The 27692-nt window shown below is 39.4% G+C and overlaps 1 protein-coding gene across 3 annotated transcripts in view; it reads left to right on the forward strand.

The window, feature by feature from the left end:
* bach2b (BTB and CNC homology 1, basic leucine zipper transcription factor 2b) overlaps positions 1-21398 on the forward strand; it is a 93602-nt gene extending 72204 nt beyond the window's left edge. For all 3 annotated transcript variants that reach the window (XM_005747763.1, XM_005747764.1, XM_005747765.1), the window contains 3 exons: positions 2314-3825; positions 18228-18434; positions 20466-21398. In XM_005747763.1, the coding sequence (XP_005747820.1) occupies positions 2314-3825; positions 18228-18434; positions 20466-20963 (2217 nt within the window). In that variant the 3' untranslated portion in view covers positions 20964-21398. The remainder of the gene's footprint in view (positions 1-2313; positions 3826-18227; positions 18435-20465) is intronic.
* Positions 21399-27692: the final 6294 nt, after the last annotated feature.

The following is a 27692-nucleotide window of genomic DNA, read 5'->3' on the forward strand; positions in this document are numbered from 1 at the left end:
CCCGATACATGGCAGTTTGTATCTTCTTCATTCCATACAACAAATGAGCTCAAGATATATGTACATGTACATACTACACTGCTCCTACTTGGACTTCTTTCTGCAGAGTAGCTAATGGACATAATGAACAACTAAAGTTAAATATTTTTGTTTTAAGTGTCTTTTTTCTTTTAGTCTGAAATACACTCAGTTGAGTGGCATTATTTGCTGGTATATTATATTTATTGTATTATATTATCTATCTATCTAGTTTATATTACAAGTACATTGTCAATTTGATATTCTTACAGTTGTTTGAACTACTTTTTATGAACAGCTTTAGTTGCTTTAGGTGATGTAAAGTGCTCTGAAAATGTAAAGTGGATCCACTGAAACACTGAAACTTACTGTCCCACAGCCTGATAAAAGAGACATGGAAATCACCTCGGTTTGTCGCACATCAAAGTGAAATGAATGTGACTGATTAGGAGAGTTAGGTATTGCTGTATTGTTGTTGCCAGGAGTATGAAAGAGGTAAGTAGAATTCAGTAGAACACAGCATTAATATACCACTTTGTGGTTTTGGTAAAGTGCAACAACGTATTTTTATACTGTTATTTTTTTTTTTAAAGAATCATAGAAAATTTGGTTCTTTCACCTGATTTTAAATCCAAATTCTGAACATGACGGGCTCCGGACAGTTTTAGTTTTTATTTTCTTCTTCATTCATTTGCAGACTATGTGCTGTTTTAGGGTTTGAGAGTAAAGACTAAATATAAAGTTCCAAATTAGTACAAATTTGATGTGAGGTCAGCAAGTACAGTAGTCATTTTTTTGGATCATAGCGAACAATAAAATTATTATAAATTTGTTCGCCGCCAACAGAAGAAAAAAGAAAACAAAGAATAAAAATCCATGGGGATCTACCCTTGTAAGAAGTGAACCACATTTGTAGTGCAGAAAACCCAGGGTGAAGTTACCTGGGTAAGCCAAAATCCGGAGGGTTGGTGGTTCAAACCTTGGCTGCTCCACTCTACTAATAAATATCCTTAGATGCTGGATACTGACTCCAAGTTGCTCTCTGATGCTTCCATCGGAGTGTGAATGTATGTGAATATTAGAAAGCATTTAAGCTAAAAAAAAAAAAAGGTTCTTGTGTTAAAGGCGTGAATGAGGTGTCTTGTATAAAGCCCTTTGAATGCTAGGAAGAGTAGAAAAGTGCCATATAAAAACCAGTCCAGTGTAAAGTGTTAAGCCACTGGTAGTCAAAGCAGTTTCCCCAACAGTCCTTATAAAAAACAGATTGTTGCTGCTGCTCTCTGGGGTGTCTGACAGTGACTGCAGCACCTTTGGAAGCTACTGCTATTCGAGCACACCGAATACCATGGGTAATTTAGTTTCTTGCTTCCCCCAGCAAAGACAGCTAAACAACTAAACACTGGGCTTATTAAACCCATATTGTGTTACTCATGCTTTTCATCTACAAGCATCTGCTAAAGACTTTACATTAATGGACACTCAAAAGTAGCTTCTATCACATTCCCTTCACTGTGTTTGTCACCAGTGAAGTAACCTAACCTGTATGTACCTAACCTAACCTGGGATAAACCTGCAGGAATTGGTTGGTAGAGCCAGAGTAAAGAGCTGAACACAACCTAGTGTGAATCTAATGCTGATCTCCATAAAGTATACAAACATGGAATGGAAAGCTTCCCTCTATTAGCCAATGCCACATAGTGACAATGGGAATAGGCGGAAACCATACAAAATGTGAAAGGAAAAGTGTTTTTATGTATTATTATCCAAAAAGTATTAATTTATTATCAATATTGAAACTTTCGCTATGATCTACTGTTCAGTTTGTGAAGATCATTGCTAATTATTTTAAGAATTACTATCATATAGCTTTGAAGTACAGCTATCTCTTTGTTTTATAGTTCTCATGTCAAGGGTAAAAATAGGTAACTAAACATAAACCACTGCATGTGTTTATACATCTCACTGCAAATAAGAATTTTGCAAATACAGCAGTAGCAGGACTGTAGGCAAAGCCAACTCTGTATGACTGTGGAGCAGACGTGTTGATGCTGGAATGTCCCACAGATTGGTATTATGAGCACAAAGATGGACACAACGTACCTACGTCCAGTATAGCACCAGATCTTCTTTTACTTCTGTATAGAATGCTCAGTGCTGGCCCAATAAAAAGATTAACCAGTACTTTGCAGTGTTTTTGTATGTCATTGGAGCTGTCAGTTTGTCTCACCACACTCCAAGTGCTCTGAACAATAGCTGCGCTGATAGTAATGCTGGCAATTTCCCTGTTTTTTGCAGGTCACTGCCAGAGGATTCGCCCCATTGTTGCAGTTTGCCTACACTGCTAAGCTGTTACTCAGCAGAGAAAACATTCAGGAGGTCATCCGCTGTGCTGAATTCCTGCGCATGCACAACCTCGAGGACTCATGCTTTCGCTTCCTGGAAGCTCAGCTGCGCAGTGAGGAGGACGGCTTGCTGCTTTGCCACAAGGTGGCAGGAGAAGTAAATAACTTGGAGGATGAGAACATGCAATCAGAAGCAGAAAGGCCCACCTCCCCCATGGCCCGACATTGTGCAGATGCCCTTACTTCGTGTCGAGACCCCGACAACGATCGGCTAACGATGGCTATGCCTGGTAACTTCACAGATAGCCGGCCAGATTTCGATCGCCATGGAGCATCGGATCTGCCGCGATGCCCCAAGTACCGGAAATACCAGTGGGCTTGCAACAAGCACAATAATGACTCCTCCTCACATACCAGTACCTCAGGTTTTCCAAGCACATTAAAGGAGACCACCATTAGTGGGGCAGTGGCAAATCAGGGCACACTGCCTTTGGCACAGATCAAAGTGGAACCACAGGCAGAGGAAGAGGCCATTCCTTTGTGCCTGTCAGGGGATGAGCAGGACGCCAGGGATACGGATGTCATAACAGCCATGGAGATGGATAACCCTATATCTGTAGAAAGAACCAAGAGACCCAAGTCCCCTTCCTGCCTGCGAGCCTTCTTCAAGAAAGGAGTTGACATCTCCAGTCTGCCCAACACGTCACAGCAGCTATTCGCCAACAGACTTATCTGCCCACAGGACAAAGGAAACTCTCAGGGAGATCATACAAAAGACTTAGGCCCTTTCACTGGGGAGGTGGCTCTATCTGTTGCATCCCCAAAAGAGGTGGATGGTTTTCCTGCTAGTTTGTCCCACAAATCAACTTCCTGCGATGGGGTTTGCAAACAGGAAGTTGAAATCGACCGCCGCAGTGTCATATTTTCCTCAGGGGCTTGCAATCGCCTGGGAAACCCAGCGCATTCCTACCCTGTTGGGAACTCTTTGGAGATTGAGCTCTCTGAGCACATGACAAAGGGGCTGTGGGCTGGAGCTAGCCATTCCCTACCCACCTCCCAGTCCTATTGTCCCAGCACCACTTCTTCTGAGCCCCAAGTCCTGTGCCGCCCTAGGCCCAACACCAGCTGCCCAGTGCCAATCAAAGTATGCCCGCGCTCACCGCCTTGTGAGACTCGCACCAGAACTTCCAGCTCCTGCTCCTCATACTCCTACGCAGAGGATGGCAGCGGAGGGTCTCCCTGCAGCCTGCCCCAGTTTGAGTTTTCTTCTTCGCCATGCTCTAATGTGGCTCGCTGTCTCAATGTGGACCAGCAGGAGCAAAGTGTAGGAGGGGAGGTTGTTTTTAACCAGGTGAGGCCCAAGATCAAATGTGAGCAGTCCTATGGCACCAACTCTAGTGACGAGTCGGGCTCCTTTTCAGAGGGAGACAGCGAGTCCTGCCACGTGCAGGAGCAAGGATCAGAGGTGAGTATAAAACATTGTTTTTCACATCTAACACAGAGTGTAGCTATTATACTCAAGTCCACCAACACTAATTATATTGCATTTACCTGCTCTCCATTAGCGGTCATTAAATCATTGTGTAGTAAAAGGAATGTTGCAAGCAAGATTTACAGCAGCACAAACTGTCTGTGACCCAGTGTTTTGTGTGTTTTAGTTGTATTCTTTGATTATTGATATTCACGGATTTTGGTTCTGCTTGTGATATATTTCTGTTCTTTTGCCTTTCTCGTGTTCCTCGTCTTGTCACTCTTGTCTCCATGTTCCTTCTGTCTTCCCAGTTAGTCGTGTCTCTGTCTCAGTGTCTAGTCTGCATCTTCGTCCTTGTCTCACCTCTGTCAGTGCGCCCCAGGGCAGCTGTGGCTACAATGTAGCTTGCCATCACCAGTGTGTGAATGTGTGTGTGAATGGCTGAATGACTGAATGTAGTGTGAAGCGCTTTGGGGTCCTTAGGGACTAGAAAAGCGCTATATAAATGCAGACCATTTTTACCATTTGTGTTTCCTATTTTACTTTGAAATTCTGTGCCCTATGTCAGTGTATCTAGTTTTGCTTCCCCTTGTCTCGTTATGGCTGATTAGTCTCAGCTGTGTTTCCCTTCTGTTTCCCATTCCCTCTTTACTCCCTTGTATATTTAAGCCTTGTGTTTTCCCTTGCCCTTTGTTGCATTGTACCTTCACCATGCTGTGTTTTTCCTCCGTGCTTCTGGTTCTCTGTTTCCCAGTTTTCTAGTTTGAGCTTCTTGTTTTGAGTTCCTAGTTTAGTTTTCTTGTATTTTATGTTCGAACGTTCTCCAGCAATAAAGCTGCCGCCTTTAGTTAATCATTCGGTCTCTGACCTAGACGTGCTTTGATATTATAGATGCATTTTATGCATTTTCAGAGATGTGTGTCATGAGTCTAACATTTAGAGCTGTCATTGGAGTGACATCTTTTATAAGTCATTTTTGGACATCCAATTTTGGTCCACTGAAGAGGTTGTTTTGTAACACCAGGCAAGGTCTTTTTTTCGTTCAACATCTCTTGAAGGTCTAGTGTTGTCGTCTGTACGACCTCTGTGTACAGGCTAAAGTGTGGCTGTGGACGTCTTTTCAAAGTCAAACAGACTCATTCTAGACGTCATTTTTGTACTGCTTCTATAGGCTCTGTAGTGCCATGTTTCCAGAGGGTGGAGGGCATGTTTTCTGTAAAGAAACAGTTATGTGTAAAGGTGTGATCAGCGGACATCTCCAAGATACAGCAGGCACCTGAGCTAAAAACAAAAGTGAGAAGTTCCACAGTGGGTTTCAAATCGAAATCTCCTCAGCCTCTCACAGGCAGCTTGAAAAATGTGTGTATCAACAAAGACTGTTGAGCAGATAGTCCAGTTCATACTGGACTATTAATTAAAATAAACCAGTTAAAGACAAACAGGAAAATGTAAAATAACAACAACAAAGAAACATGGGTACTGAATAATTTAGCAGGCTAACACATAATAAATTGTGTTTGTTTATAAATAATCCATATTCATATGTATCATGTTGATAACAACATTGTTAATATTTGTAAATTAAAAAATATTATATTTACTAATCATGTAAATTCCCTGCATCTATCATGGATGTCCAGATGATGTCCAAAAAAATGGCCTGGTATAAAGTTCAAATGGTTAACGTTATACTGATGTCAAAGTTGGGCCATGGTTGGACGTCCAAATTGTGGACCTGGTTTGGATGTTGTACAGATGTCCAGAATTGGTCGTAGTCCAACAGAACCAATATATAGACAAGTCCGCACATCTAGCCGACGTCCAATGTCTAGTGAGTAACCACCAGTGGTGCTGACACTGAGGCAGATGTGAGGGAGTCCATATTCAAAACTAAAGATATTTTGTTTTGCATCTGCTATTAACAAGCACAAGAGCTTCTAAAAGTGCCTGAAAAGCCTTCAGTTGATCCAAAATGCTAGAGTGAGGGTACTGACAGGGACTTGAAAGAGAGAGCTTGTTTCTCCCATACTCTCTGCATTTGCTCCCTGTTTAATCCAGATGAAATTTAAAAGTGCTTGCTCTCAGGGAGGTCTTCCCATTGTTAGGGATTTCTCTGTATTAATGTCTTTACCTATAAGGGGCCTTGAGCCAGTTGCTATTGTGCATCCCCAAAGGCTAAAACTGAATTGTTATTTTGTTGTAGTTTCATTTACGTAAGGACAGAATAGTTTTTTATAGATCTGTCTAATCTGTAATTTTACCCACTTATATGATATGGTACTGATATGATAACGATAGGGGACAGTAAAGGTTTAGTGAGAGACCCTCACCTGGCCCCTTTTGGCCACACTTCTACCAAGCTTTGCATATTGCAAAGTAATTTCAACCACTACTTTACAATGTCCTGTGTCAGTAAATTTTTAATTGTCTGGGGTTGCAGTGAGTTGGAAGTGAGTAGGTGTGACATTCATGATGGAGCCGTAACACAGCTCAACAGTGCTGACAAGCATAACAGCAAATCCTCTAATCACCCCACCCCATCCCTTCACATCCTCCTCCCTCAGTCTACCAGACTCCTAAATGTAGACAACTGTTGTTTACCCGGTAAAGATCATTGATAGACTCTTTAATTCTCAGAAAAAGTCCAGTCTTGGTGTAATAACATGGAGGAGATTTCCCATCTGAGAGAAAGATAATAAAATCAGTTCTCAGAGAAAAACTTTATGGCCTAAAAATGCTGTTTTTTACAAGCAAAATTTCGATCTTCGCTTTGAATCTTAGATCCACTGTGTGGTCAGGGCCTTTTCCATGTTCTCCTCGTGTTAGCTTGGCTCTGGGTATGCATGTTAGCCATGCATGTTACGAGTTGGGTTAATTGGTAATTCCAAATTGCTGTTAGGTGTGAATTTGAGTGCAAATGATTGTCTGTCTGTGTTAGGTGAAAACATTGCATCTCCAAAGTGTCTCTTTCTAAATATTTTGTTCTATTGTATTGTATTTATTTATTTTTTACCTTTGATTAGTAGCTGTTAATAGCACTAAATTGTATATATCTCAAATAAGCTGTGACACACTCCCCAGACAGCTGGATTGTACAGTCTTTTTGCTCCAGTGTTTGAACTTATGACCTTTTGGCTCCAGGAGGCTCCAAAAGAGCACATGTCTTATGATATGACATTCACTGATATTTGCTTGAAGTGTAGGCAGAATTGGTTTTGTTGAACTTGAGAGCAAAAAGAGAGAGAGAGAGATAGTGGAGTGTTGCCATGGTGATTCATTTCACAGAGCGAGATAGTGCGTTGCAAGGTTTGGAGCTACATGACAGGATTGTGCTTTACTGTGGAAAGAATTTTGTTCTGCTGCACAAACAGAGCTGCGAGATAAAGCAGCTTGGCAGTTATGAGTAGTTATCACATTCACTGCACGATGCATACCAGCCTCTACCATCAGATTTATGGGCCTTTGAAGGGCCTGCTAAATATGCCACTGTAACATGGGATTAATTTATAGCACTGAGCTATAAAACCAGAAGAACAGCCTAAAAATTACATTTCAATTCCAAATGGTAAATTGGAACATACAGCGTACGGCGTTGTTTAAGTCGCACTACACAACTAGCCACACACCAGTGGCGCTCTGTCACCATCAGAGTAACCAAAGCAAGCAGTTATTATCTAGTGAAATCAAAAAAATCAACATCAATTAAAAATTGCAAAAGTATGAAAAATATCTTGGTTGACCAAATATACAAAGTTTAACCAGCAGTTTCGCTACTACTCTGCCTTTTTTTTTTTTTCATTAATAATGTGTCCAGTGTAATAACCACATCACACAGGGGACAATCCATTTATTTCAACTGTGATGTTTGAAATAAATGATCAAGATAATTTTTTTATGTATTTTTAAATACTTTTAAAATCAAGATGTAGGCTTGTCTTTCTGAGCTGATGTCCACATATAACAGCCGCTACAAGCATATCATTTAAGAGATATAATGCATTTCTGTAGACTAAACAGAATACAAACTGTTTAAAGTGAGCTCGATCTTAAACATCTATGACAAAAGTGTCCCAGCTGCCGTAGGGCGAGAGGCAGGGTACACCCCTGACAGTGTTGCCAGCCTCTCACGGAACCACTCACTTTTTCCAGGATCTGGAGAAAAGCCATACAAACACAGGGAGAACATAGCCAGATTCGTAGCATATTTAATAAATGAACTTGTGTCACTGATTGTTGCATTTATTGGCAGCGATCACATTAGTGGTCTTGATTTGAGCTCTTTTGCTGTATGCATGCCAGAACCACGCGACTAGTCACTAGTTGAGTTAATAAAGAGACCTGAGAATTTCGATCACTCAAATCTATAGCTAATGCTGTGTTGGTTGCCACAGTCCTACTTGCTTATGACAGTGCAGGCAAATCTCCACTAGCAGCACTATCTAAGCTGAGCATGTATCATGCATCTGGCGCAAGCAGCATTAGTACCCCAGTTTGTCTCCTTGTAGCTGTCAGACCTCCAGCTCTGGCTGTGGTGTGGGCGTAAAGCTCATTCTCGCGTATAGTCTGGCCACAGCAGTGCAAATATTGATCTCAGAGCTAGTGGGAGGAATAAGGAAGTAGTCCTGATACATCAGCACATTGATATTTTTTTTCCTGTCAGGCAACACATAAAATAGGACAGGAAATGCACAGACCTTAATATCAGTTCCGCTCCTCTTGCAAAATGCCAAAGAAACTTTACTCTAGTCTAGATATGATGTGGCTGTGGTCTAAATAAAGATTTGCCATTCATAATGTTATCTTTGGAGCTGTTTTTTAGGCGCATGCAATAGTGATACCAGTACATGAATAAGATGCCACATTAAATTTTTGTAACTGGTGCCTTTGTTACCTTACCATCTCCAGGCAATTGTAGGCAGTACATTAGCATCAAAGTACTCTTTGGAATTATAGTTTAATGTTGTAATGGAATCAGAAATATGATGGTAAGAACATCTACGTAGGCAAAAATGGGAGAGCCTTGTTTCAACTAGGAGGATGTTTGTTTATTGCTTTCCATGCTTCATAGGGGCAATACATCTAAAAACACAGGGCTGTCTGGGACACAGAAATGACTCCAGTGACTCTCGTCTTTGAGGCTTTGCATAGGTCCTGGAAGCACAGAGACATTTAGCATCCAATGGTAAACTGCAGACTTCTTGCAATGTTGACTTGTTAGCCACTGGCAAACCAGTGTTGTGATGTTTTGTACCCACATTCCCAGTAATAGTGTCAAGTACTACAAGGTTTGTTTTTGGATTTTCTGTGATGAAGTTTGACACACTTTTCTTATTTGCCAACCCATTTCTTTATATCTGTTTCCTCTTTATTTTGACAGTTAAATGTCTGATATTGTTTTTAATTTGCAGTGGCACTGCAGAGTGCTCAGAGTGGGGCAGAACAGTTACCAGTGAATGTCTCAACATTATCATGATCTTCATTAAATGCTGACTAATGGCATGCATGGGAAATTCTACTCTACAATCTAATTTATAAGCATGTGAGATGGGATTAATTAAACGCATGCAGAATTATAAACTGCACATTCCAGTATAAAATCCAATTTTAATTTGGATTACATGAGAGGCAAATATTACACGGACTTATGCCAGAGGTATCAACTAGAGACAATTTTAGGAAATTGCTTTATCTTTTAAAGAAACTTCCAGAGCAAATACATTTGTGTAGGAGTAAAGTGAGGGTTGTGGTGGATTCTGCAGGTGGAACGCAGACCACAGTGAACTGTCCCACTGGGGATCATCCATCGAGGTGTCCCACTCAAGCTTGGCTGGCAGGTCTCCTCATGGTACCTGCGTGTTGCTGAAACTAAAGAAATCAAATCAACTTTATCCTATACCATTTTTTTAACTCCCTACACACACACACACACACACACACACACACACACACACACACACACACACACACACACGTTGGGGACATTTTTTTGTTGTATAGTATCTTGCCCATTCACATTTTGACCTGCAAAGTGTAACTGAACAAAGCGGGGACCAAACCACTGAGCTCTCGATAAAATCCGACAAATTGCTCTGCCTCCTGAGCCCCAGTCGTGCCCATGTATTTAATACAGATATTATTATTTCAGTCCAGATCACTACAGCCAAAGAGATTTCTGGAAAAATTAACAACTCACACCAATGAAGAATTCTAATTTTACCTACTGATTGCATTTTAGCGTGTGTAATGTTTCACGTTCACCTGTTAAAAGGGATTTTTTTTTCTTCTTACTGTGGTCATTTACTTCATCATAGGAGGTCATCTGAATGTTGGGATTTTCCCACTGATGTTGTTTGGTCTTTACCCAAAAATATAAAGAACCTCGAGGTGGCAGTTGTAATTTGGCACTGTATGAATGAAATTGCATCGAATTGAATCAAATAGCTTAATTGGCAACATCTGTAGTTAGTGGAGACAAAAGGAAATGCAGTTTAATATTACAGGCCAGACAGTAATTGTCTTCTTCTATCATTCTGTCATTGGCACAGAGATGGTTAACTCTCTAAGAAGTTGGAGGTGTTTATTCAAATGAAGAGCTTCAACATTGCAACATTAAAAAAGTAAATTACCACATCCTGCTTTACACTGAAGGCACTGGCATGAGCCTGATACTGATCTGCAGCAAATGTAAAAAACAAAACAAAAAAACAACAGCAATTGTATGGCAGTATTGTTAGGCTGACATGAGTGCCCACCTGCTCATTGTTATTTTATTAAAGAAATTTTATCTGCCTCATTTCACATCATTAAAAAGACATTGAGTCATGTTCATCTTGCTGTTTTCATGTTCTGGATTGTTCATATTCAGAGAAGCAGACAGATAGGGTGATGTTGCACTGAAGACAACAGTATAAGCAGTCAGACAAATTTTAGTGCATGGTGTGCAGACGCTCCAAATTTGTGAGAGAACTTGTCTCTTCTCTAGTCGAAAGCATCACATAAGTAATATTTGTATCCTGAATTTGAGACTGGAACATCAATTATTGTTTAACAGCACACGTCGCCCATGCCTGGCACCGCACCGCTGCTGATAACAGATGAGCCCTACTTTTCACTCTGTACCCCATTTCCAGCATAATGACCCAGAGAAGTAGACTAAGGGTGGGGAGGAGAGCTGCAAAGAAATGTAAATCCAGAGCAGTTGGCTGTGAATTTATGACCATGGCTGAAGCGTACTCTGTCATCCCGGCTGTGCTGCTGAACTCGTTAGTGCGGTGGAGTGGTTATATTTATCCATCCCCTGTGTACTAGTGAGTAGTCGAGAAAGAAAGTATTACAAGGTCATGGCATCCCCTTCCCTCTTGTTCTTCTTCGCCTGTTTTGGCCAAAGATCCTAGAGTAATCAGCACACGGTCCAAAGACATGAATGTCAGGTTAATTATTGATTCTACATACAAAGAACATAGAAAAATTCACTAAATCGTTAAATTAGGCTTGTAGTTTAAATAGCTTGTGTGCCACATAGAAATATCAGTCCGTTCCACATTATGGTACATAATCCTTCTAATCACAGACGAGGAGTCATCTTGCCCTTGGCTTTGTGTGAACCTGGCTGCTCCTGATGTTTCATAGGTCTGCCTGTTTTTGTCTTTGAGGCGTTGTCGTGCCCTGGAGGAGCACACAGAGCTGAGTGTGGCCTTGAAAGCTTGCGTTATTATTTATTCATGTGTCTGCATGCAGATGTCGAGTCGAGATGAGGGTCCCTGGCAGCTCAGAGGGCTGTACCTCTAATGAGGAAACTCAAACCTTTTTCCTCTCCTAGAGACAGACTGAGATCTAAATTTGCTCTTCAGTGAGAAGTCATTTTGATTCTGTCATGGGTAGGCACAGTGCTTTATCCCCCTGAGTGCAGCACTTGCACCAGGTGATGCCTCAGCCACCGCTGTACACAATCTGGTGGAGAAACAGAGGTGAGCTGCCTCTGCCGTACCTCTGTCTGTAGTCATCTAAGTGTCCAAAGGTCTCAAGGGAGCATCTGCTGAGCCCCATCGGCCAAGTATAGTAGAAGCATGGAGCTGCATCTCTATCTAGTCTCTTCCTCCTTTGTTTGACTTTGTTCTTCCTGTGCTCCACTGAGGAAGCCACAGAGAGAGAAAGGGAGAGCTGCAACTCCTCTCATCCCTGCCAAGCTCTCTGGCTGTCTTCCTCTGGCTCTTTGTTATTCCTCTTCTCTTTCCCTCACTGCCTAAAGCTACAGCTCTCTGGTGCAGACAGATACCACTGGGGTGGATCTGCCTGTGATATGCTTATTGTAAGGTCTGCCATCACCTAAGAGAGAGAGGCTGCCTTATTGTTGCTCTCCAGACTGAGAGAAAGAGAATAAATAGATACAACCTTGATTTCTTGTCATATCAGGGACCAAGCTTCTGGTGGCTTTCTGGATTGGATTCTCCTGGCCTATTTAAAGATCTATTTAGCACATTAATTCTTTTGTTCAGCAGCATAAGAGGACTGCTGCTAAGTAGTGCAGATACTCATGCACCCACAGTTCACCTGATACTGATTTAGATCAGGTTGACAAGTCACTGCCCCTCTCAATCTGTCAAACTGGCACACTTCCAGGTACTAGGGGACAGATGGAGGGGGACTCTTTTCTTGGATCACCTTTGCCCCATCTGCTGAGGATGTGCTGTGTGTTAAATATGAGGCACAGAGAGCTGAAATCTCACCAAGTCGCTTATTCTCAGGCGTGTGGAGTGGGGCTTTTTTGCCATCTTGTGGTCAGATTTAGAAACTGTCTGACAGCAAGCAAACCCAGAGAGAGAATCGTTTACCTGGTAGATTAATTTCAAAATTACCAGTAAATTAAAATGTAATCCTTCATTAATCTCGTGATGTGTAACAAAAGCCAAGTTTTAAGATATTAATAAAGATTTTATTGTTAACTGTTGTGGGGTTTAAATTACGTTCAATTTTAAAAATTTGAAACTGTTTTTTTTTTAATCGTTAAAGAAAATAAACAGTGCAAAGTTAGGAACTACACAATATATATTATTGTGTAGTTCTAACATACGTAAACATTAAAGGCATTCTTCCGCATTTTTGTATTGTTTTTTTACTTTATTTTTATAAACTTTTTCAAAGAGAAAGTAAACGTCAGTCACATCAGTCAAATAACTATACAGAAGGTTTACGGTTCATTTGTGTCCACCTTTGGTTTATTTATTTATTGTTCATTAGTTTTTTGTTTGTTTGTTTTTGATATTCAGAGGGTTCTCATAAGTCATATCAAAAGACAAGTCTCTCAAGAGGGAAAGGCAATATTCTTATCCAGAAACTCATTGCCAGCCCCTAAGTAGAACAAGATGGTGATAGTATTCATGATGAACAAACAAGCGGAAGTTAGTTTTTTAAGTATTCTGTCCCAGACTGGTATGATATCCAAGTACTTTCACGTACTTGCAGTCTTAAGTCTCCTAAGGAAACAGTCCGGTGTTCCATGTTAACCGTAAACTATGTAATACTATACATTTATGCATTTTTACTGGTAAACTGTGTCAAATGCCACCCAGTGGAATTATCATGCTTTTCTTTCAGCTTTTAAGTTATTGGATTCTTTCTACTAGATGCCTGAAGATGTTGCAGTGGAGATAGATAAGTTCTTGGAAGCTTTTATTTCCAGTCCCAATAAAGACTGGAAAGTTATATTTATTTATCTTTGATCTAAATACTTCACAATTAGGGTTACACCAGTGAGTCAAAATGCACAGCTGTGCTTCTCTGTGCTAATCCTCCATGCAAAGCACAGACATCCCCCCTGTATCCGTATGTAGCCCTAATGCCTGAAATTTAATCCTTGATTCTTGCTCTCCCCAAATGAAAACAGCAGTCGCCTCTAGATGCTTAATATTCAAGGTAAAGACCCTACAATAACAGAAAGGACGCAATTGTCATTTCTCCTTTAATTATTGCTGATAAGCGGTTTATTAGCTAATCATGATTAAAAAAAGAAATATTAGTGTAGGCGATGTATTCATTTTTACCTCACAGCCATAAAAGGCTAATGAGTTATTGTTGTCACCCTGCTGGGTGGACAGCGTGGGCACCTAATTCTGTGAATGCAATGACCTGAGAACAACGTAACATCATCTATTATAGGTGCATCTACAAAAAAAATCTTACACAAGTTCAAAACTAAATAAATAAGAGTCAAAGGTCAGAGGTCAAGTTTTTTGAAAATCTTATGATTGTAATAACTCAACTTCAAATTGATACCATAGTTGCATTTACTAAAACTCCTGGACACGTTCAAATCTCAGTGATCTTGACCTCAAGGTCAGGGTAAGTTTTCCGAAAACCTTGTGAGTGTGATAACTTGAGAACAAGGCGACATAGAATTCTGAAATTAATACCATAGATATGGCTAATAGGAGGCTGAGGAGTAGCACTGACAGTGTCTAGTATGGTCTATGAAACCATGGGAAGTACAGCAGAAAATGTTGGCTATTCTCGTTCTTTCTTTGTGATCATGTTCTTTGACATTACATTACAATCGTCGAACCTTCTTGATTGGTGTGTCAGTTAGACACAGGGAACACTCACTTAGTGTCTTTGTTTCTTTGAAATCCCCGTAACTTCTACTTGATGTGGCTCTATCAGCACTGGCGTGATGTCAAATCTTCTGTTTCCCAGGAGTGATATCTCAGTTTCCCCGTAGTTGTAGTTTTTACGTTGCTCTTAACGCCTAGACAATCTGAAGGTACTCCCCTCTTTTTCATTTTTTCCTCCATTGGCTCAGGTGTGCCAATGTAAATGAAAAAACCTAGCATCGAGCCCTAGCATCTGGGAACGGAGTCCGTTTTCTTTAAGTGTTTTTTTTTTATGCTGGTATGAGTCTTTCTTTTCATGAGATTTGGTCAGGTACTCTTGATCCACAAACTTTCTTCTCCCATTTTGTAGAGTCTTGGCTTTTTTGCTATTCTTTGGTTTTATATTCCAGGAAATAGGCACAGACAGACACTGGTTTGGAGCCTTAGGGTGGTTTGGGTCCCAGTGACTGGCATCAGGACTGAACACCAAGTATCATGACTTCTAGTCTATCCAGTAAATCCAGGTCCAGCTTTTATTACACCTACACATTTTTGTTTACCCAGCGTTATATTATCGCATCAAGCTACAGTAAGATCCACCATAGCACAGATCCACCTTAGTATATCACAAGAAAACATAACATGCAAATACAACTGATTTCTTTTTTTCCCCCCTTTTTTTGAACATGTATTATATGTGTATGTGTTGCTTTCAGTGATTTATAGATCAAGGACTTATTTACTTGTATTACATATCTTGTTAGGGCTTGATGTGATTGGGTCCAGGTAGACAAGCATTGCGGGAGCTCCTGTACCCAGATATGCGCTCCAGCATGTAGTTTTGTGGTTTCAGTACAACAAAGATTTGGTATCTTTGTTGTACTGAAACCTCTGGCATCATTGGCATGCCGCTTTCTTTGCTTGCAATTTGTTCTAGAGGTCACTCTGGGATTGTAGGTATTTCACTGGTCTTTGTTGTCCTCTCTGGGTTTTGTGCATATCCAATTTGTAGTTTAAACTGTCTTTTTAGCTGAAGCATTGGTCTGGGGGCTTTGAGGACTTGCTGTGACATGCTGAAAATCCAATGATTCTGCAAACTTCTCATGAGCTGTAGCGTGCCCTGTTGTCACTTCAAACTGTTTTTGGGAGGTCATGTCTGCCAAATACTCCCTTTATTTTGGGGACGAGAGCAGCGATGTCATCTTTGGATTTTTCGACACCCAACATCCAGAAAAATATTATAAACAACTAAAGCTCACTGCTGAACATTGAGGATTCTGATTGTTTCTTTGGTTAAAGAAGCAATTGTTATTGCAACTAGATGAGGTCATGGCCAAGAATGACCAAGCTAAGAGAAGGAAACACTGCTGATGGCTAACTAACTGGACATAGTGATAGTGGACAAGCAGAGGACCAGTGACAGATCTAACTATACCAAGTGATAGAAACATCAAGTTGCTCTAGTTTGGATCCCATCTGAGATCTCTTTAACATTGTCAGGGAAATGTGGATGTACTAATTAGGTGATTAAGGAAACAGAAAATCTGTTGGAAAGTCCCTTTTACACTGCCGAAGCTGCGGCTCCTCAAATCCAGAAGACAGCAAGAACACTTTGATCTGGGACAATCAAGCAAGCAATTTCCACAGCTAGGCTAGGACACATCAACGTTAAATGTTTCAATGGATCCATTTTAAAGTTTCAGAGCTTTAAGTCATATTTCTAAGCCATCACCTTAGAAACAAACAGCAGCACAGAGGGCGCCCTTATTATTGATATAATTAACTAGAAATAAAATGTTATTGTAAGACCCTACAATATTACATACAGAGAAAAATCCAACAATCATATGACCCCCTATGAGTGCGCACTTTGGCAACAGCAGGAAGGACAAACTCCCTTTTAACAGGAAGAAACCTCCAGCAGAACAGGGAGGGGCGGCCATCTGCTGCGAACAGTTGGGGTGAGAGAAGGAAGACAGGATTAAAGACTGTGGAAGAAAGCCAGAGATTAATAACAAGTATGATTCAGTGATTCAGAGGTCTGTTAACACATAGTGAGTGAGAACTATATTCTTTAGCAAAAAGGAAGCAAAAAGTTTTAAACCTAATCTTAAAAGTAGAGATAGTGTCTGTCTCCCGAATCCAAACTGGAAGCTGGATTCACAGAAGAGCGGCCTGAAAACTGAAGACTCTCCCTCCCATTCTACTTTTAAATACTCTAGGAACAACAAGTAGGCCTGCAGAGCGAGAGCGAAGTGCTCTAATGGGATGATGTGGTACTATCAGGTCATTAAGATAAGATGAGGCCTGATTATTTAAGACCTTGTATGTGAGGAGCAGGGTTTTGAATTCAATTCTGGATTTAACAGGGAGCCAGTGAAGGGAAGCCAAAACAGGAGAAATATGCTCTCTCTTTCTAGTCCCTGTCAGGACTCTTGCTTTTGGATAAACTGAAGGCTTTTCAAGGAGTTTTTAGGACATCCTAATAATAATGCTCAGGTGGACAATAGGTTTTTGAGTTTTCCAGCTGGGGTGGACAAAGCTAAGCATCAGGCTTTCCAGTGAATTAAAAGTCTGTTTTGGTCTTTGGTTGATTAATTAGCTCGTGTGGAAAATTGCTGCCACACCGCCCCCTCAACCTGTGCTTCGAGGTTTCTGATAGTTGGTATGACTCGGGGGTGTTGATTCTAATTCTAATAATCACCCTGCTGTAACCAGGTTTCTGTAAGGCAGAATAAATTGATTTGTTGATCAATTGTTAAGTCATGTACTAACAGAGACTTGGAAGAGAGAGACCTAATGTTTAATAATCCACATTTCACTGTTTTACTCTGTGGTGCAGATGTGGATACTGTATTGTTCTTTCTTTGTGATTTTTTTAAATCTTTAAATCATTTGTTGTTGTTGTTTTGTTTGTTTGTTTTTTGTCTGTTTGGGAGCTGACACAGTCTTTAAGGGGATGGGGTTTGGGGGGATAACAGGAGGAGAGAAGCTGCAGAGAGGCGTGTAAGACTGCAACTCTGCATCCTGGTCCCAACTCTGGATAGTCACGTTTTGGGGGTTTAATAAATTTGGCCAGATTTCTAGAAATAAGAGCTGCTCCATCCAAAGTGATGGATGAATGCCGTCTCTCCTAACAAGACCAGGTTTCCTCCAGAAAGTTTCACAATTATCTATAAAGCCCACATCGCTTTTTGGACACCACTCAGACAGCCAGCGATTTGCTAGAGCATTTATTTCTTCTCCTTTTTACCACAGTGTTGCATGTTTCTGTAACACTTTTTATGTTGTTTATATATAATGTCTCTGTAGTAGATGGCACTCATTAGGTTGGCTGCATAATATTCTTTCACAATTCATTTGTTTCAAACTAACATTGCCCATATCCATTCATTTTAGTCTTTAATCTTAGTTATTTGTTTAATTGTGTAGTCATTAACATGTTTGCTTAGCAAGCAAAGGTTGCTGATTTGATTCCAGCCAGCGAGATAAATCCCCTTTGGAGTTTTATCAGTAATGGCATCCGGTGTAAAAACTCTCAAATCAAACATCTGTCGCAATGAAGCAGCTGAAAGTAGCTTTTTTGTGCCTTTTCTTCTATTTTGGTTATTTGTTTAAAATGAGTTAATTAAAGTCATAAAGTATTCAGTCAGTTTATACTAGTTTAAAATAAAACTGAATGTAGAACTAATGTTAAATAATTAATTTGGTACATATCAGACTCCATACAACAGTTGGAAAGTCTTTGGTCTTAAAGCTGAAAAAATGCTTATCCTTTACGCAGTGTTTTTATTTTCCTTATTTTGCCAGGTCAAGCTTCCTTTTCCTGTAGATCAAATCACAAATCTTCCAAGGAATGACTTCCAAATGCTGGTGAAAATGCACAAACTGACTTCAGAGCAACTTGAGTTTATTCATGACATCAGGCGGCGGAGTAAGAACCGCATCGCAGCACAGCGTTGTCGCAAGAGGAAGCTCGACTGCATCCTCAACTTGGAGTGCGAGATCAGAAAGCTGGTGAGTGGATTGATTGTTCTAACACACTGTCATTAGCCGTCACCCAGTGAGAAGCTGCTCTCTTCTTTGGACACGGACTCACCTTAGTCATAACCATTTCATTATAATCAGTAACATTTTATTCTCCTCAGCACTTTCAAACCATTGCTCTCCAATGACTGTTCACTGGAGCCCTAACCCTGCTGTACTCTCTCTGTGCAGTCAGATTGCGGTGGTCCCCCGTCTTCTTTCTGTTTATATATTCTGATGCTTAAACTGAGCTGATCCTGTTCTTCTGCAAGGGATCCCTCTTCTACAGAAGCCATCCTTCTGGGTGTCACTTCTAACGACAATGTTTGTTGTGTTGACTTACTAACTATACAACCCCCACCCCCCACCCCCCCCACCCCACTCCCCGAAAAAAGATGTTCCTAGGCACCCTCTTTTATACTTTTTTGTCCATTTGCCTCCCTTTCTCTTTCCTCCTCTCTGGACATCCAATCACGCTGTTTACATATAATCACCTGATGTCCAGCCACACCTTATCAGCTTCTCCATCTCCAACCTTTCACCCACTTTTAACTAGGGCAAAGGTTACTTCATGAAAACCACTTTATCATATTTTTATCTTTTCTGTGTTATTCTCAAATTTATAGATTCCGTTACATATGAGCATTCAGTCACATATCAATATAGTTCATTTTTCATGCAGTTTATGCAATCTTACTTAGATTTCATTAGCTAATTCTTACATAGATTTTTACATATTCTCTTTTGATTCAAATACATTGTTCTCTTCAAAACTCCTTGTTTGCTGTTCACAATGTATTCAGTGCAATTTCTTTTATTAAATCATACATTTAGGTCAGACATTCTTTTGGATCAGTGGCTCTTTGGTGTCGCTCACTGCCATCCTACAGACACCCCAGATCAGTATTACGGAATGAAGTATAATTAACTATCAGCAAAATCACAGATGAATTATGGTTCTGTGTTCATCTATTACAACACATAATACCATTTCTTGTGTTCAAAATAATGTAATGTAGCCGCACACAAACAGATAGGATATCTATCTCCTGACATTGGACTCGTCTCTGTGCTTGTCCTGCTACACCTCAGTGCAGCCTTCGATGCTATTGACCATAATATCCTATTAGAGTGATTAGAGCATGCTGGTATTAAAGGTACCAGACTGCAATGTTTTAAATCATACTTATCTAACAGACTTATATTTTTTCATAGAAATAGAGTGTTATCTTTACATACTAAAATTAATGATAGACTTCCGTTAATGCTTCTCTTAAACTCTATCATTAGAAGGCATAGCATACATTTTCTCTGCTGTGCAGAGTATCTATCAACAAAGCCAGATAACACACATAATGACCTTTAATTTCCTGCATCTAAATTCAGATAAAACTGAGGTTATTGTACCTAAATATCTAACCAGGCTTACTCTGGATGGCAGTACCTTGGCCTCCAGGAACACCGTGAGGAATCTTGGATTTGTTTGAGGATCAAAATAAAGAAACACAAAAAGAAGACTTTGAGGGGACCATATGGATATGTCCGTCAGTGTGCATATTAAACAAATATGTAGGACTGCTTTCTTCTATTTTGGCAATATCTCTAGAATTAGAAACATCCTGTCTCAGAGTGTGTATTTGTTCTTCACTCATTCTGTGTTAGTACACTAATCTGCGTTAAATCAGTGTTAACATTCTCAAGCCTGACTGGAGCAGCCCAAAAGCCATGGTGAGTTGGGGTTGACTTAAGACACAGTCTTTCATTGCTGTAGTTGTAGGTTTAAGTGACTGACTTTGGCTGAGATTGTCATCTATTTGCCTTACTGAAACAGAAATCCTAAGAGGAGTGCTGCGCAAAAATGCACAGAAGAGAAAAAAGTAGTTTGTAAAAAGCACGAGAATGAATGGAAAGTTCAACAGGCAATGAGTGGAAAGCTTTTTTGTAGTGCTGTACTCTTGTGCACAGACTTATCGATTGCATCTTGAAATGAGTCATAACCTATGTATGTGTGTCTGTGTGTAGGTGTGTGAGAAGGAGAAGTTGCTGACTGAGAGGAACCAGCTAAAGGCATGTATGGGTGAGTTGTGGGAGAACTTCTCCTGCCTGTCACAGGAGGTGTGCAGGGATGTTCAGCTCAGCCCCGAGCAGGTCCAGTCGTTACACCACTACTGTCCCATGCTGCGCCCCGCCATCTCCACTGCCAGCAACAACACTGCCCACGAGCCCAAGGCCTCCCTCAGCACCAACACCACCACCAGCATTGACCTCACCACCCACTCGGGCTCAGCCACACCAGAACCAACCTTTCACGGTTCACCCGGGCCCTCGGAGAGCGACCCTGACGTGGCTGTCAGAAACAGGGCAGACAAAGATACAAACGGCCAAGACGCCACCAGCTTGTATACAAAGTCAGGGCCACCGGTGGAAAAATCCAACCAGACGGTAACGGTGGATTTTTGCCAGGAAATGACTGACAAATGTACAACTGACGAGCAGCCGAGGAAGGACTGTACTCAGTAGTGGTCGTTCTCTGTTTTGTTTTCTTTTTCATTATTTAATTTTGCTCTTCTGACAAACCCTCTCTCAGGGTTGTTGAGACAGTCAGCATCTGCCAGTGTTCAGTGAAAAACAAGCTTTGTTTGTATTTATATCTTTTTTGACGGTCGACACTAAAGTTGTCTTAACAACAGCAATACTGTTCTCCAGGAATTCTCCTATTACCGTGACAGAGTGGAACTTCTCACCAAACCCTTACGATGGTGCTATACTTGCCCCGGCAGCAACCTCTACAGTGGAGACTTTGTTCTTCATGTGTCACACATCACAACTCAAAGTCAAACCTCATTGGACCTAAACTGCAGCTCGCTTTGTCTCTCTGCATACCAGCAGTATGTCAGTTCCTGCCTTTGTCTTTTCCTCTTCTCTCCTTGCCACTCTGTCTCTCTCAATCTCTTCTACCTCTTTCTGTCTCACTCTGCATCTCTCTCTCTGTCTGTTTCTTCTTTCACTATATCTGAGTGACACTTTTGGTCACAGCAATTCAAACTCAGGAAGAAAAAAATCCTCTGAATGTTCAACCTAATTCATGAAAAATGAGAAAACGGCTTCTGTACACACGGAAGTTGCAAACTGTAAAATGTTCATATGCAAAAATGTCTTCAAACGTCTCTCATTTGTATTGCTGTACAGAAGAAATTTGTACAGATTGTAACCGAAAACATTCCTCCTATGCCTTCCACGTGGAATTGAAAGGAGAAAAAAAAGGCTTTTGCAGGCAGTTAAATGGCTATTTTTATTTCCCACTCATCAGCAATACCATTGTATTTGGATGTTGTACTGGTGACTTTCAAGTGCTTGTTTGGCAGAAGTGTATATAGCATGATGACTGTAACAGTGATTTTGTACAGCTAGACGCCTAGATGTTTCTTTTTCACCGGGGTTATAACAAGGGAAAAATTGTTGCTTTGCTGTTTCCTGTCCTGCCTAACGAACGAGGGGAGCGTTCTTATACTCAGGAGATCAGCTCGATACACATTTAGACACAGTACACACAGGCACGCACACATCGACACACACATTTTGAGCCCCTTGCATGTATAATTGAAGATGTGTTTTCGAGAGCGTGGCTCAGGCTGGCTCTTCTAAATCTTCGACACCTCTTTAAATGTGAAAAAAAAATCCTTGTGTTTTCTTTTTGTTTTTTAAGGAAACGTATTTGTTCCCAGAACTTTAATATATCCTATTTGTTTATACACAATGTTGTCATTTGATGATAGGAGACAGCAAAAAGCCTCTCCGATATTTTTATTTTTTTCAAATTTATGTTGATTACGATAAAATTGACTAATGAAAAAATGAAAAAGCATACAAACATAAATCACGCACTTTTTTCCTGGCCCCAAGTGAGGGTCTTTACTTCAGACTGCTTAAAAGTCAGAGACTGGAGCACTTAAATTGGCAAAAAATATCTATGAAGAATATGAAAATATGCCGAAGGAAGCTAATATTTCATCTTACATTTTTATTTCTTTAGAAATTGAATAAGCTAATTCAGTTCCTTTGACGTGAAAGCAGTGTGTGTGTTGTTCAGATGATTGAGTAGCAATCATATAAGATAGTAAAGTGTTTAACCTACTTGTGCATTTGTTTTAAACACCCTACTTTGTAATGTGCATGCATGCTACCTAATAGCTATAAACCTAGTTAGTTGGTTTAGCTTTTTTTTTTTTTTTTGCTTTGTGCATTCTCTCTGGAACATTCTGCTATAAAAATGCATTTTCACGTTTCTATATATAAAGAATCTGAAATATGTCAACCCTTGCTAGAGGCAGAAGTAGCAGAGCTCCACACTCCAGTGCAAAGGTTGAATGAAAATGTTCATTGCACTTTAAAGCTCCAATCCAAATTGGCACTCCCTATTAGCCTAACAGGGCTGAAGTTCATGTTTTTACTGTAGTTTCTTTCTAATGTTTCCTATAAAAAAGCTATGCTTATGTTAAAACAGATGAGTATCTAATACAGTACTTTGAAAATGAAATCCCTTAAAAGCTAAACCTTAATGTTAAACTCATTTATTAGCATAGTTGAAAAGCTGCTCTGTTGTCACAAGCGGTCACCATAGCAGGTAGCGCCGCACACAACCTCAAAGAGGATCCGTGTCTCCGGCCAGCGACCTTTCACGCAAATGTACAATCAGTAACATTATGGAGACACACAAGCTTATTTGCATTTAAAAGCTTACTTGAACAAAATATACTTGTTTGAAATTTTTATGAGCCACTGATGTTCTCACGTTTTCAAGTTTTCTCTGTTGTCTAAACAGTATTGCCCTATTTTACTGCTTCCAGGCTAGCTGAAAGCCAATCAGCTGGCTTTGTCATACTAGAAACCTAATTTCCTCCATGCATGTGTGAAAATGCAGTAGTTATGTAAGAAGTAAATTAAGTCATTTTAAAACTTTACTTTAAAGCTTTACATTTTTATTAATAAAACGTGTTTCTGTTTTGTTTTTGTTTGTTTTTTTCAAATAACCTGTAATACAAGATGCTAAAGAAATAGATTATAATTTTACTTAATAAAAATATGTTCCAGGTTTTAAGAATCTATAGCTAATTTGCCATCCGTAAACATTTCCTTATTAGGTTATCAAAAGTTAAATAAATATTAGTGTCCATTTTATATGATCATTTGAACCTATTTCAGTGGGCCAGTAGCTTTTGATAGTGCTGTAAAAGGTATATGAAATGTATTTTATCAGGTTATACAGTGGTGCCCTCTTCCTGATTTCCTTTTTATATATGTTTGTCACAATTACACGTTTCAGCTCATCAAACAAATTTAAATATTAGACAAAGATAACACAAGATGAGATGTTTGTCCAGTCTCTTTCTTCTTATTGAATCATGAACATGTGATGGACATGTTTAATGTTGTTCTGGGTTCTTCTGTTACCTCCTGGATGAGTGCTGGGAGGTCACAGATCTGCTCTTGGAGTCATACTGGTAGGCCTGTCACTCCAGTTAATTACTGTTCCATGTTTTCTCTATTTGTGTATGATGGCTTTCACCGTAGTTACAAAGGCTTCAAAATAGCTTTGCAACCCTTAACAGACTGACAGACGTCAGTTACTTTGTTTTTCAGCATTTTCTTTAGATCTTGACAGTCTTTTAGCCAGCTTCACCTTGTCAGACAGGTCTGTCAGTAATCAGGCCTGAGTGTGTTTAATGAAACTGAATTCAGCTTTTCAAAAAATGTGGTAAATCACTTTTAATTCATGATTTAAAAAGAGGGGCAATTATTTTGGATAACTTTTCTACCTCTATCAATGAAATCATCATTCAGCTTACTCAGGTTATCTTTATCTAATATTAAAATGTGTTTGATGATCTGAAACAAGTGTGACAAATATGTAAAACACTAGAAAATCAGGAAGGCTTCGACATGTTTCTAACGATTTGTTTCAATTGTTCTCCCCGTGGCTCCGTATGTTTTCTTGAGGTATTCTAGATTCCTCCTCAGTTAAAATGTGGGCATGAACTGTGAAAGCCCTTAAAGACTGGTGACCTTTTCAGGGTGTACATCACACTCACCCTCTGACAGCTAAGATGGGCTCCAGCCCTGCTGCAACAATGAATGGGCTAACCAGTTGAGAGAATGGATAGATATTCCAGTTATCAACATAAAATAAAAACACAGAAAGGGGAAGAGTAAACTGTAATAATATATCATTTGACATCAAGAAAAGTAAATAATATTAATAATTGAATTGACTAAAACATGTCATTTAAATTTGTACAACTAAAGTGATTTATTCATTTTCTTAACCTTTTTTTTTTTTTCAATTTTAGAGGTGACAGGAAATTCATTCATTTATTCATTTAATCGCAAATGTCATTTCTAATGTCACTTTAATTTACTTTAGTGAACAGAATTTTAGCATGACATTTGGGGGATGTTAATATACCAAGCATAGCAATTAGCCATACTAGCCTTTTTGCTGATTTTGAGGGTTTTTTTATTGTTTTCTACCCAAATGTTTCGAGGATTGGGGCTTTAAAGATTGCATGACATTTTTCGGAGTTCTCCCCATGACCTTTACTGATGTAAATCCTAGATGTAGTTTGAATGATGACCTTGTTTGTAAGATAATTTCTGTTTCACAGCCAGACAGAGAAAGTGTAACTGTAGTTTAAAAACCTGTTTTAAAATTGTTCAATCGTCCCTGTTTTGTACAAAGACCCACACATGCACACATATGATCACATACACGTACACGTATTGGCACAGAATGAGTGTGGAGCAATAGTGACTCCTCTACAACTGAGCTTGTTTCTTGTTTGTTGAACAGTTTATTTCTAATTTGTTCTTTTATTTGCGTGCACATATTTACTAAAGCAGAGCAGTATTTTCCCATGTTAGCATTCTGTCACATTCAAACAAGAGAACTAAAGCGAAATAATCGACATTTTGACATTTTCTACAAACATTATGCAACTCTTTTTCTAATTCTTTTGATTTGTTTAGAAACTGAGGAAACCTCTTTATATTGCTGTTTGCACACAATGAATTCAAACAGCTGTCTCATGGGAGACGATTAATTCCAATATTATCACAGAATTTCTCTGTGTTATTAATTTAACTTGACATTCCCATAGAGGGAAAATGAACGATGACACAACACTCCCCGTGCATGGTCCAAATTATGGGCATCCTCAGCAAAAATGGTGAGATAATTTAAACATCTTTATTTAACATCAACGCAGCACAGTTTGTACCATTGCTATCGCTAACACTGCTGTTTAAAATGCCACAACAACAAAAAAAAATGCTGTCTTGCCTCTACTGGTATCAACCCACACAGATGGTTTTGGTTTAATTTTGTCCAGATTTTAGTGCATGTGCTTTTCCCTGCACTCAACTATAATGGAAACAAAATTTCAGTCATTCATTGCATGATAATAATGCGATGATAAACTCTCAAACACTGACATGTCAAACCAAAGCTATCTGTAGAATTGGGAAATGTTTTATTGTTATTTGGGTGAACCATCCCTTTAATATCTCAGGGTGCCAAGCATTTACACCTGCTCTCTGCATTGTACTGAAGCAGACTATTTTTTTTTTTCTTTGTTTGTTTTTACCTGCTTTGTTTGTGCATCAAACCAAAATTTCCTTCAAGCGGTTTTGATATCATTTAACCTTCAGTGCTAATTGAAACCCACACCACTCTGCCCCGCCACCTCCACAATTTAAAAACTCACACACACTTACACACACACATAGCCACTCTCTTTGATGCTCCATTGTCCAGCTAGTGGCCAACGGTCTATTTCAGCCCTCTGTGGCTAATAGCACACAATGAATTAAACTATGCAGAACAAAGGCAGATGCACAGTCGATCATTCTCTGCATGTTCACAAAAAATATGAATTAGTGCAGCTTTAAAGTGATTGAACACAAGTAAAATGAATTATGAATTTGATATTTTGCTAAATGAACTTTTCCTGTATATTTTTTACAGTCAAACAATGTGTTTATGGCCATTACATCAGTTTTTAATTATGTGCACAATTTTGCTGTTGTTGTAGCTCTTTTTGGTTGTTTTTTAATTTTGGATTTGTTTTGTTTTGGGGGTTTGTTGTCATTGCTTCTCTGAAACAAACACTGGCTTTTTAACTCCAAAGGTTGTTCTATTGAAGAATACGAACAAAAACATGCCTTTCTCACAGATTGTTCAACTTTCTTGAAAAAAAAAAAAGGAAAAAAATTCTGGTTTCCTGGTCGAGTGCACAGGTTGAGATCACTGAGTAGAGTATAAATATAGAATATGTTTACAAATAGGTGTCATGTCACATTTGATCAATTTTTGCCATGTAAAACTTGCTCGGTTCAGTTGAACCGATTCTTGGTGTTGTGGAAGAGACAGAATGAGTTTCCTCACCTTGTCTTTAATCCAACTATTGGGATGGGTCAGCATTACATGGATACAAGTGCACCTCCAATATTTGCCTTAGAACTTGCAGAGGCCATAGTTCACATTTAAGTGAAGCGAGTGTATGCAAGGGCCTGAGCCCCCATCCCTTAGTCACCAGTGCGGACTTTCTCACACTTATCTACCTGTGAAATCCTTCATACCTCTCATAACTGGTCAATGACTGTATCAGCAAACTGCATCAGGTGTTTTTTCTACATGCTTTTTACACAGATTATATGGATTATTGTATTAGTAGGTGCATCATTTTTAATGTAATAGCTCTTAAGCTTGTAGGTGTTGTTTTTTCTCTCATTTTTCTAAATGACTGTTTTGTGTTAATATTGTCAATTTGAAATTACTGTCATTTGCTTATTCTCTACTAAGAGTTCTTACCTAATTTTAAATGCTACATGACCCTAATTAATTAAATGACTTAATAACCATTGTAAATACGGTATTGTGAGAACCCCATTTTCATTCATTTCTATTGCTAGTGTTATATAAATGATTTTTTTTTTTGTCTAGACACCATTTCTCTTTAAGAAATAAAGAAACATGCATATCATGTGTTGTGCTTTGTTTTTCTCTGTTTTTGGTCAACATTTGAGGTAAATGTCTCCTTACCTTTAATTATTCCACTCAACAATCTTTGTGTTTAAGCCTTTTCACTTAAAAAACACATTTAAATTACTTTAGCTGATAGTATGCATACATCTACTGCTAACATTTTTATATGCTACTTTAACACCAGCAGGGCACTGATCAAAAAAAAAAAA

Source organism: Pundamilia nyererei, unplaced genomic scaffold (assembly GCF_000239375.1).
Source record: "Pundamilia nyererei isolate P.nyererei 1_Seehausen unplaced genomic scaffold, PunNye1.0 scaffold00204, whole genome shotgun sequence".
NCBI classification, from domain to species: domain Eukaryota; kingdom Metazoa; phylum Chordata; class Actinopteri; order Cichliformes; family Cichlidae; genus Pundamilia; species Pundamilia nyererei.